Source organism: Adiantum capillus-veneris, chromosome 26 (genome assembly GCF_014529385.1).
Source record: "Adiantum capillus-veneris isolate H3 chromosome 26, ASM1452938v2, whole genome shotgun sequence".
In the NCBI taxonomy this organism is placed as follows: domain Eukaryota; kingdom Viridiplantae; phylum Streptophyta; class Polypodiopsida; order Polypodiales; family Pteridaceae; genus Adiantum; species Adiantum capillus-veneris.
This window is the reverse complement of record NC_140956.1, coordinates 138,236,744-138,249,240: the sequence shown is the minus strand read 5'-3', so window position 1 is coordinate 138,249,240 and position 12,497 is coordinate 138,236,744. Positions and strand designations below refer to the sequence as shown.

General features: G+C 46.2%; 1 protein-coding gene across 1 annotated transcript in view; it reads left to right on the top strand.

The window, feature by feature from the left end:
• Window positions 1–285: 285 nt before the first annotated feature.
• APX6 (ascorbate peroxidase 6) overlaps window positions 286–12,497 on the top strand; it is an 81,948-nt gene continuing 69,736 nt past the window's right edge. The window contains exon 1 of the mRNA XM_086502213.1: window positions 286–507. Within this exon, the coding sequence (XP_086358339.1) occupies window positions 384–507 (124 nt within the window). The 5' untranslated portion in view covers window positions 286–383. The remainder of the gene's footprint in view (window positions 508–12,497) is intronic.

Sequence of the window (12,497 nt, the reverse complement as noted above, 5' to 3'; positions counted from 1 at the left end):
TAGGGAAAACTAATTAAACAAGGTCTCTGCTTGTACAAACTATGGCATGGGCTTTCAATGTGGATGTGTGTGTGTGTGTGTGTGTGTGTGTGAGAGAGAGAGAGAGAGAGAGAGAGAGAGAGCTCTTTTCCACCCAAACGGCATGGTTTGAGAAAAGCATGATCTTTTTATATGGGCTCCAAAAACCTCCACATCAACACTTCCTTCCCCTCGCAAGGCAGTGCCAACAACTGGGGTTTAGACAAAAGTATTTATTAGTATACACTATGGCATATTAACTAAAATGCCCAGCATTTGATATTGAGATTTTTTTCATTTCCGACCACCATGATATGTGAGCAATGAGCATGGCGGCTCCTCGATAAAGAAGCCGCTTTTGAAACATGCAAGCATTTGTATACGTGAACGCCAAAGCTTTGATGATGGAAGCTTGCAAGCTTCTTACCCTTCCCTCTCTTACCTTCTGTAGGTCACGTAGGAACCTCTCTTGCTGGTGCAGCACTCCAGGTTCATCTCTTTTTCCCACTTCAATGCAGCTTAGTAAAGAAATTTGACGTCTTCCCTCTGTGTGTGTGTGTGTGTGTGTGAGAGAGAGAGAGAGAGAGAGAGAGAGAGAGAGAGAGAGATCCCCAAAAAGAGAGAGATGTAATGACAAAGCAAGAACTAAAGCTAAGACTGGAAGAGATGGTCGACTGAAGTATACAAGCTAGGAGAGGTGAAATGTGGATGATGATGGAGCTCTACGATCAGGGGCTCATAATCCAAATTTATATGTGTCGGGTGTACAAGCATAATATGGCTAGCTTCTTCAAGTCTCACAATGGGGTTGAAGAACCGTGCCATAACTAAAAGAGGGAGGGAGTAAAGGGCTCCTTAAAGAGTGTGTTTGTATCCAAGGGGAGCCGAGCCGATCCCTCCTTTGTCTCTTCAAGGTGTTTGGGCTTTCATCTCCTTCATCTCTCTATTATAGAGCTTGGGTAGCCAGAAGCGTGGTTGTCACGAGATTGTGACAACCACTATATGTATTTGTTGGTTTCTTTCTATTGATTTTTATTTAATTTTTGGGACCCTCTTGTTACAATCACAAATGCCCGGACATTGCATGGTCAGTGTGAAACGGCTATTGGCTGAGAGTTTCACCCGTAGGAGTGAAGGTCATGGTTGCCATGAGATGGTTGGGCCTGGATTCCGACTAGTAAAGAAGTGGCTAGGCTCAGTTAAAGTCATTTAGGCCCCTTGGCAAGACTTCATAAGTTGGTGGATACTAGGAATTAAACCAAAAGGAGCAAATTGGACACATGGCAGTAGGAGGGTATCATCCCAAGAGGGGGTGTCCATTTTTGAGGTTGAGGGTTGAGTTTTATGTGTGCGCTTCTCAGTGTGTGTGTGTGAGAGTAGTGGGTGCAGGTGATTACAACTTTAATGGAAAGCTTGCTTTCTCCCTTGTCTCATGTAGCGCGATGATTTGCTCTCGCGCATCTCTCTCTCCCTTTTGCACATATGGTAATGCCCCACTAGTTGGGCTTCCCAGATGACCATGTACAATTCTTGGGGTTTTATGCGCGTTTGCAAGGCAAGAGCCTTGTGTACAGGAACCAGATTAGCTAATTGTTAATCCCCTTCAGGTACGCATAGTTTCATCGCGAAGGTGCGAAAACGGAGAGTTTTCTTGCGTGAAAACTCGTCCGATTCGAAGGGGAGTTGTCCCATTGCGTGCGAGAGCTTATAAGATACGCGTAGACATGTTTGCTCCGCTCAAAATGATGCGAAACAGAAAATTACAACCTACTATGTTTTTTTGCAGGTTCAGGGTTTTGCACCTAAACTGCAAGATATTGCTAGAGGAGCCTCGTGAAAGCCTTAGGTGCTTGTACATGACAATTTAGAGAGGTTTCCCGCAAGGAATCTCGTCTAATTCAAAGGGCAAGTGACCATATAGGTGCGGGAGCTCAAGGGCTACCCATATAACATAAATGATCGACACGCAAAATAGGGAATTACAACTTGCTGTAATTTCGCGCCAGGTTTAGGGTTTTGGCCAGTTTTGATGCCTACAAGTTCCAAGAGCTTCCGGGAAGCTAGGAAACCACCGAATAGTTGTTTTGGTGCAAATTGGAGGCCAAACACAGAGATTTTAGCGTGCTGTAATTTCTCGTCAGGTTTTGTAAAGTGCTCTAAAGTGCGTGGAGACTTCTACTATGGTTATGTTGCCGAAATCGGGCTAGAGTAGGGGAATTTAAGTCCTATAAAAGTGAAACAACTTGTAGAAGTTTACAGGTTTTTCTCAAGCGTAATAAGGATAAAGAAATATCGGAAGGGGCGTCAGTCTTTAGGACCAACAGGGTATTCTATCTGCTTGGTAGCACTCTAGCTGCCAAGTCGTGGTTTGTGTGAAGAGTTAATTTCAGTCACATGTTTACTCGTGAAGTTTTCCTTAGTGTCGTAAAGTCAAGTAAAGTTTATTTAGTAAAGATTCGGGTGAAAGCTAAAGTCTACTGCCCTACGGGCCGGTTTCATGGTTCAGTTGCCGGGACAGAATCGCTTTTTCCTTAACGAGTGAGCCTTGGTTGGTTTGTAGCGAAGACACATAGCAGAGGAACTTGGAATTACACTATGGCGGCTGACAGGACAAATGACGCCAAGGAAGAGTGTGTCACAACTCGGTGACGTGGCTGCCCAGTACTTACTCACACCCTTTGACCCCTTGCAAAAATGCTGACGTGGCAAATTGTACGGCAGTCCCCAGAGATTGACACGTGACAGGTTGTACGGACGCCCAGGTTTTGCGGCGGATTTCAGCCAGCTTTTGGCTACGCAATTTGGGGGGGGGGGGAGAGAGAGAGAGAGAGAGAGAGAGAGAGAGAGAGAGAGAGAGAGAGAGAGAGAAGCTTTTGCTTTATTCTCTCAAAGAGGCTTGTGAGAGAATATGCTTTATTAAGAGATTTTGATTTTCAGCTTTTGGGCTCTACTTTTAGCATCCCTCGTAAACATTTAAGTAGGTGGGCAGGGCCTCACAACTCAGAGCATTTGGACACAGAGTCTGAGAGTGAGTGCTTGCCTACTCTCTTGTACTTTGAACACAGATTAATATAAAAAGAAATACCGAAAGGGGCGCTAGTCTTTGGGGCCAATATCTCTAGGCACGGAACTCTACTGGGCCAGTTCGAATCAATTGTGAACTGTGAACTGTTTTGAAGTGAACTTTTGTGGTGTCGCGGTAGAATCTCGACTTGGAATGTCCAAGTCTGTTAGAGTGGTATCAGAGCACGGGCGATTTGTCTTCTACGGGAAATCTGATCCTTTTTACGCAACACCTATGGGTTCAAGAAGAGATCAATCGACTTCCTCTGCATCCGGAGATGCGGGAAGAGAGCACAACAAAGATTCACGCGAGGAGTACGGCCCGCCTCGGCCTACTCAGGTGGAGATCGAAGAGATGGAGCGTCGGCGATTGATCGGCGATACAACAAAGATGATGCTAAATTTTGCGAGGGACCCGAAATTTACAAAATTTATGAGCCAGACCTCCTTCGACGAGGTGCACTCACAGTGGCGACAGACCACAAAGCCACCCCTCAAACCGGCTCTCAAGAAACCTCCTACTCCGAGGATGTACACAGAGCAAGAATTAGAAGAGGTGGTTGATGTACGAATTGCTCAACTTTTTGACGCGCAGAACAAAGCAGAAAAGCACGATAAAAAGCAAAAGAAAGGCGCTGACTTCCTGGGTTATTTGGGTCGTCAGTCTACATTTGAATCGGCAAGAAAGCAGAAGAAGCATGTTCGATTTGAAGGAGTACCCAATTCTTCTTCTTCTTCTTCTTTTGAGAGTTCTTCTAGCTCCTATAACTCGAGCGAAGAAGACAGAAAAGGCAAAAAGAGAAGCAAAAAGCAAAGCTTCGGAAAGGGCAAGAAAAAGGCAAAGAAGCCTAAATCTTGCCCCGTGGTTGACAATTCTACAGAGGACTCGTCTTCAGATAGTTCGGACTCTGATGACAGTAGCTTTTACGCAAAGAAGAAGAATTTTTATAAAGCCAACCATTATGACTTTTTGGAAGATAAAAGCAAGAAAGTCTGAGAGTTTAAGAAAGGTGGACAGTCAATAAAATTTGACACATTTTCAGGTTATAGAGATGCTTCGAAGGCTGTCTTTTATACAGCAGTTTGACATAGCTATCTCTGGAGGGCGTTACTGAGAGCACTCCAAGATTCAGAGAGCTGCCTCTTACTTCAAGGGAAACGCTCGAACTTGGTTCCACGCTTCTATTAAACAAGACAACGCCAGTTAAATGGCTTAAATTCAAGTCTTTTTATTTCTTCTTGGCTGACTCGAGAGTATGAACGGGACATACGAACTGCTTGGAACCATCTTCAGATGACCAAGAAGGATATAGTGGATGCTTATTGCGAGAGATTTTTGAGCTCTTTTTTACCCGCCTCTTCATTTAAGAAGATCTCGTTCAAAGAGCAGATTGAGCGGTGTACCTCGGGTCTTCCTACAGAGTTCTGAGATCACTGCTTACAACAAAATTCGGGTTTTGGCATTCACTCAAGCAGTTTGACCTACCCCACAAATGAGATCATGATGCAAAGGGCCGAACAGACTTCGACAAATGAAAGTAGAAAGAGGAAGAGCAATCCAAAAAAGAAAGAAAAGAATGCACGCCCCAAACTCACTCCTCAAGAGAGAGCTCTCTACATCAAGGAGGGGAAGTGCTTTGGATGCGGGGAAACTGGGCATATCTCCGCGAAGTGCCCTAAAAAGGCACCGAAAGAACAGAACGACAAGGACATTGAAAGGCATGAGAGTTCGAGAGCAGCTGAAGAACGTGGAAGAAAAGGCAAGATGAAAACAGAACTGGTTCCAGATTGCATGGGTACCGACCCCAACACGATGGACGAGAGTACGGAACTTTGCCGAGCTTGGGGCAAAGTGAAAGACCAAGAAGCCCTGATCTTCTTTAATGGAGGAGCCAAGGCCAACTTCATTTCACCAGAATTGGCGGTGTGGCTCGAGATCACTCCCAATCGGTTGGGACGACTTGCATAGGCAGTTCTAGTGGCACCCGACAGGGACGTAGCCATTACACCTGTCATTGGCAAACTTCGGTTGCATTGTCAGGGGTATTTGGGGCATGAGAACTTTTACAGAATGCCTTTGGAAGGTTGTGAAGTGCTCTTGGGAATTCTCTGGTACCACAAGAACAACGTCGTGGTCAATTATCGAGCGAGGAAGGCGACTTTGACCACAGAGAAGGGCAGAACCATTGTACTCGATGTAAAACTTAAGGGCGAGTCTGTCCCTATTGTATTGGCTTCGGCCATTTCAAAATTAATGAAATCCAGTCTGTTTGTTTACTCGATCTTTTTGAAAGAGTCGAGTGATGAGAATAGGACAAATATGTCTGAACTTGATAAAGAACGCCAAGATTTTCTCCACACTCATGTTGATTGAACCGGGCACCTTACCGTGTGAGCCGAGCCCAGAACGAAGAGATTATGAACCAAGTGAAGGACCGCTTGGAAAAGGGTCTTATCGGCCTAGTACTTCACCGTACTGCTCTCCCGTGTTGTTGGTTTTGAAGAAAGACGGATCTTGGAGAATGTGCATCGATTATAGAGCTCTCAACAAAATCACCATCAAGAACAAATTTTCGATTCCTAGAATCGATGATATACATGACCGATTTCAAGTATCCTCGTGCTTTAGCAGGATCGACTTGAAAAGTGGATATCATCAGATCCGAATCGCACCGGGAGATGTCTACAAGATAGCCTTTCGGATGACTTTTGGGTTATTTGAGTTTTTGGTGATGCCTTTTGGCTTAACCAATGCTCCTGCGACATTTAACCGGATGATGGACATGATTTTTCAAGAGTACAGACTATTTGTTGGCACTTTCTTTGACGACATCATTGTTTTCTCCAAGGATGAGGCAGAACATAGAGAACATCAGCTTCAGGTCTTTCAGGCATTACGAGATCACAAGTTGGTGATTAATGCAAAGAAAAGTGAATTTTTTCCTACCAGAGGTACACTTTTTGGGACACATTGTCTCAACAGTAGGAGTGCAGATGGATCTGGCCAAGATAGATACTATCTCTGATTGGCCGATTTGAAGAATGTCCATGAAGTTAGAAGCTTCTTGTCACGTGACACATCCAGCCCTATGTGTCCGTGGACAAGCTACAACATGATCAGGGTTCAGTCAGTCTAGATTTAGAAGTGATCTGGCACTTTTGTGAGTCTATTCGTAGACCGTGCATGCCCAGTCACTTAGCATAGATGCATATCCTCTGGTTGCACACAGCATGATCATCAATATTCCCTTCAGAATCCATTAGAATCAGTTAGGGGAATTTTCCAGTGCATTTAGCCTATTTTTCCTATTTTTGGTATTTTTCACTTATTATTTTTAAGTGACTTCCCAACAAAAGTAGGTAGGGCAATTTTGCTAAGTTTGTATATAAGCAAACCCAAGTTAGCACTAAATGGCAGAAGAGGCAGCAGGAGCACCGCTCAACAGGCACCTTCTCAACAGTGTTGGGGTTAAGGCCTATGTGCCTTGACCGACCGCCCAGGTCATGGGCGTCCGCCCACTGTTACCCTATACTTATAGTGAGTATACTGTATAGGGGGAGCTGCCACTTCACAGTCTCCCCACCCACATTGTGTGTGTGTCTCCTTCTCTCTCTCTCACTCTCCGTCTGTGGTGCTCCCCGATCCCCTTCAATTGGTATCAGAGCTGGTTTGGCGGCGGAGCAGGTGCCCGGAGCTCGGAGCTCGGCTATGGCAGAGGGAGCTCGTTAGAGAAGTGCTCGGTGAGAGAGAGCTTACACAGGCATGAAGCAAGGAGCTTGGATTGGAGAGCTCAAAGAGCTTGGAGCTTTGGAGATCTTGAAGTGCAAGAGTCGGTGTAGATCTGAGCATTCTAGAGAGGTCGTGGGCTATTTTGCCTCAAGCTTGCAGAGCTAGCTTCATTGCCTACTACAGGTGCCACATCTGCTGTAGATTTATTGCAAAACAGCAGGCTTTTGTGACAGTGTCAAAATTAGGTGATCAAAGACTTGATTTTACCCAAATCGGCCGCCCAAAATAAAGAAGGTACTTTGTATCCGGGTCTGCGCTCATTTTGGCTGTCAAATTTACATTTCAAAGTAGGAGGCAGCAGCACAGCTAGTGAGCAACAATAGCAAAACTTGAGCTTTGAGGGCCTTTCAGAGCGGATTCAATTTGCTTGTGTGGGTTGGCATGTGCTCAAGACCATGTATGGGCATTGAGGTCTGATACATTGAGAGCCAGGCGGTGAGCTCTTGCAGGTGGGTAGTAAGCCCTTGTGTCAGGAGGTGCTTAGCTTGATGGTGTATGCCTTGCACATTGCTGTTTTGCAATCACATGGATGCCATGAGCTCATAGGTGTTTGAACTTTGATCTAGTTTGCTGGAGAGGGAGCCATGTATGTGCATTGAGGATTCTGCACATGTTTGCTCTCAGAAGTGAGAGTGGTTGCTCATAGTGCCGTGCTTTGGCCTAGAGTGTTATATGCATACAAGTACACTGATCAGAGGGATGATGCACATGTCTTGTGCGGATTGATTGCTAAGTATGGCAATTCTAGATACATGTTGAGCCTGTCAAGCTCGTAGGTGACAGATTCACGTGCGTACAGGTGGACAGTTTGTCCAGCAAGCCACTTAGTTAGGAGTGAGCTCAGGTACCATATGTTTGGCAAGTGATGTATGCAGGATGTGGATTGCCAGTTATGGCTAAGTTTTGTGTGTGATTTTTGATCACTCTGCGGGGAAACTTTGGCAGCTTTTTTCAGGCTGTAGCTATCAGGACAGCAGGTCTGTAGACAGGAACAGGTGTCTACAACAGCAACAGGGGAAGATTTGGGGTGGTGTCAGATTTTTTTAACGATCTGATACTCTATCTAACCAAAATCAGCAAGTGGATCTATGGAGGAAGCTGTCCTCGCTGCAAGAGAGCCAGTCATCCCTCTGAAGGGAGGGGAGTGTGCAGGCGATTGACGACGCTCCTCCAGATTCAAGCCAAGAGACGAAGTATAGGTACAGGGTTTGCACTACAGATTGCTCTAGGTGCCGGGTTGGCATAGAGCGTGTTTTGTGCTTTGCTAGGCTATGTATGACATTGTGGAGAGCTGCTACGCTCTAGTCTCCTGGATTTCAGTTCCAGAGGTGTTGCAGTGTCCTGTTTACTGGCTTTGGTACCTTGCTTTGCCAGAGGTGTACAGGTGACTTCTCTTCAGATGGCAGATGTACTACAGTGACTCGATTTCATGCATGGCAGTGTCTTGTTAGCCGGTTTGTGCTCATGTATGTACACTGCGGGAGCTCTTTGTATGCTCAGTGATCTGGCTGAGCTACTCCCAGATTGTTTGCCATAGGATTTGGCATCTTATTTCCTTTGTTGTTTCGGGTGTGACTTAGTCCCCATACAAATAAGACTGTCCGATTTGTGCCAAGAGTTTTATGCATGTTGTGACAGTGTTCGTAAGGTATTAGTCATGCATTGACTTGTTGCTTGCGGATAGGTTTTCCGCTTATGCGCTCACAGGTGGTCACTCTGATTGCATTGCTGGCTGGTTTTATGACAGAGGTTTGTAGCACAGGTTTTGTGCAGGCAATTTAATGCACAGATTTGCAGGGATTTGATCATGCATGTTGAGTGATGATTGATTGCGCATTGGCTCTCGTTGAGCGGTTGATCGACTTATGGTTATTTTGGGTTAGATAGCCATTTTACGTCGAAATTTTGGCAAAATTTTCCCAGTATTTTGTGACATAATGTGCATGTTTCTTGCTTAGCTTGGCTTGATTTTGGCACTCAGTTTTTTGGCTTTGAGAGTGTTGGTTACACTCAGAGTTTGCGTGCGGTATTCTTTGCAGGTGGGAGATTTGTGCATGTGTATGCATTGATACCGCACAATGTGGGCTTGGTGATTAGCTCACAGATTGCAGTGTGATACTAGAGCAAGCGAGGCTTGTACTGACATTGCGGGAGCTCTATTTTGGAGTGTGTCTCGTGCATGTGTATGCATCGATACCGCACAATGTGGGCTTGGTGATTAGCTCACAGATTGCAGTGTGATACTAGAGCAAGCGAGGCTTGTACTGACATTGCGGGAGCTCTATTTTGGAGTGTGTCTCACAGGTTTTACATTGTGTTTCTGGCCATATTTGTAGACAGTTTTTAGGTGTTGTTGGTGAGGTGGTTTTGCTTTCTAGTTTGCTACATTCTGCTCATGGTAGAGACAGATGATCGCTCAGATTATGATCTCTCCGAAATGTGTATGTTTGATGGGTCAGACTTTGCAGCATGGAGAGAGTGTATGCTTGATGCATTGACACAGCGAGGGTTGCATCGACCATTGAGTGGTGATGCAGGTAGACCTTCAAACATGTTTGACGATCAGTGGCAGGAGCTAGAGGAGATGGCACTATCTACGCTCTCTTTGCACCTTGCGGAATCTGTATATGCTCTTGTTATGTATGAGACTACTTCGAGAGCACTTTGGCGCAGATTACATGATATGTATGATAGATCTGAGTCATCAAGGACTCGTGTGAGACATGTACATTCACGAGTACGCCGACAGGTGATATGTTGGTATTGTGGTCATTCTGGACACGTTAGACGGCGCTGTTTTCGTCGTATGCGACATCATAGGAGACATGGCAGTCTCAGAGATGTATGTAGTGATGCCATGGACTCAGTTGCTTTGACAGTTGAGGCAGATGTAGTGTCGGAGTATACTAGTGACGGGGATGTCACTTTTACCTCGAGCTATGCACGAGATGCTATACATGTGGATAGTGCACTCCCTTCGCAGTGGTTGATAGACGCAGATGCTATGTTTCATGTCACGCCGCATCGTGAATGGTTTTGTAGCTATTCTAGCGGGATGCTTGGTAGTGTCCGTTTGACCGATGGATCGGTGCATGCGATAGCAGGTGCAGGAGATGTGAGACTGTCATTACCGAGTGGTACATCTTACTTGTTACGACATGTACGCTATGTACCAGATTTGACAGTGAGTTTGATCTCGAGTGGTCAGCTTAGAGATTGTGGATGTCAGATTTCGCTACGAGAGCGAGATTTTGTGATGCATTTGGGTTCGTTAGTGATTGCGAGAGGTGCCAGGAGTGGTACAGGTTACCCATTGCATGTGGATCACGTGAGAGACGGTGTTGTCTTTGTGATCATGCAGCCAGGTAGACAGCGAGAGAGCAGGCGAGTCTCTTTTGCTTGTGGGTTGCAGGATGCTTTGCATGGAGTGCAGAGCAGTGACCTTGTTGTGCAGGTTGCGTCTACGGATGCACAGGTAGAGCGGGACAGCTCTAGTGAGTCACAACAAGATGAGTCATCAGAGGTGATGACAGAGATGACTCACATGGATGCTGAGATGTCGGCTATTGTGGAGTCCTTTCTTGATATGCTTATGCCAGAGCTTGATGCAGATTCAGGACAGATGGATACTCTTGGTACACATGTGATATGTGGTGGGCACGAGGAGTCACTCCAGAGCTCGGAGTCAGAGTGCCATGGTCTCTATGATAGGGGACAGGATTGCCATGAGTTGAGTTCTGAGTTGGAGGTGACAGAGGTTGCCAGGGTTGCATCAACGTTCGGTGTCCTCATGTACGAGATGCTGATCTCGAGGCCCGACATAGCAGCTACAGTGGGAGCATTTGCAGCAGGGTTGATTAGTTGTTCGACGACTAATCTCGGCATAGAGCATAGGGGAGGTTTGCAGGTATTGGACCGATACTTGTAGGAGTGTATGAGCTCTTGTAGACTACTTGCAGAGCTTGGAGCTAGCTCTGTGTGGCTTTCGCAACGGGATGTTTGTCTATCAGTAGAGCCGGATGCACTAGCTCATCGAGAGTCAGTGGGCATAGGTTGAGAGAATCTCTCACCTTCTATTAGTTGTACACTAGTAGATCTTGCTTAAAGGCACATTGGCCTTTAAGTGGGAGGTTGTTGGGGTTAAGGCCTATGTGCCTTGACCGGTCGCCCAGGTCATGGGCGCCCGCCCACTGTTACCCTATACTTATAGTGAGTATACTGTATAGGGGGAGCTGCCACTTCACAGTCTCCCCACCCACATCGTGTGTGTGTCTCCTCTCTCTCTCACTCTCCGTCTGTGGTGCTCCCCGATCCCCTTCAAACAGGACCCCAAGAACTTCTAGCGTTTTTGCTCCACAGCAACTTGGCTAGCGTTTTTGGACAAGACATCACAGATCAGTCAGCGTTTTGCCCTTGCAGATCCCTGGCGACAAGACCACAGCAGATCAGCCTAGCGTTTTTGCATCTGCAGAACCTTGGCGACAGAAACACCATTTTCAGCCCTAGCGTTTTTGCATCTGCCAGCAACCTCAGTGTTTTGCAGATCTATCGCGACAGAATCAGCCCTAGGACCAGCGTTTTCAGTTTTCAGCAGTTAGACTTCGCAGATCAAGTCCCAAACCTCGCAGATCTCACCTTTCCGCAGTAGTTCCTCGCCGCACGGTCAGTTTCCGCAAGGTTTACAGTTTCAGCCCGGAAAATGCAGATTTCAGCATCTGCGTTTTCAGTGCGTCATCGTCGCATCGTCGTCATCGACATAGAGTCAGAATTCAGCAGATACAAGATTAGCTGATTTCAGCCCATAGCGTTTTTGGGCAGCAGTAGAAAGATTGCAGATTTCAGCCCTTTGGTCGGCTTCGTCATCACCGTCGTCATCGTCGTCATAGCCTAGACTTGCATCAGTCACTTGCATTCATTTGTACCAGATTGTGCAATCATAAGTAGACTACTCTCGCCGACGAGAGTGGGGCCTTTGGAGGAGGGTTTTACAACGTCTCTGGTGTCGTATCTCTCTTCTCTCTCTATCTCTCAGTCTCATACACTTGCACGCACAGTGTCCATTCACTTTGTTTGTGATCAAAGCATTCTCTCATATTGAACGGAAGGCTCTACCTGCCATAAGAAACAAAGGAACCTTGAGCACAGTTCGGAGTACTCATCTTGAGCAAAGCGCAAACAATCATTCCGCTGCACCTAACATTGGTATTAGAGCTTTGGCAGTGTTCTTTATCACTCAAGGAAAGAACCACAAGAATCACAAGATTTTTTTTTTTTTGCTTGTTGAGGTCGCACGAACCCAAGTTCGCTTGGGCGTGTCGATTCCTAATCGTGTTTTGTTGAAGAGTGACAGGAATCCCAAGAAAGAAGGGCTTGTCCAGCCTCCCCTTGTGTCTCTTTTCACTCATTGAGAGCGGACCGTGCACTTAGCGGCCGGCCAATCGACGTAAGGTGGGAAAAAGCAACCTTGGTGTGAGCGCAAGGCCGCCAAGGGGTGCGCCCGCGGAAAGGAGTAGAACTCGGGTGAAGAGAAGATCCTTCTCAAACACAGTTTGCAAGCGAAAGAAAACCTCAAGAACCTCAAGAACCAAGACCCCCAAGAACCCAAGTTCCTCGTGAACTTTGGAAC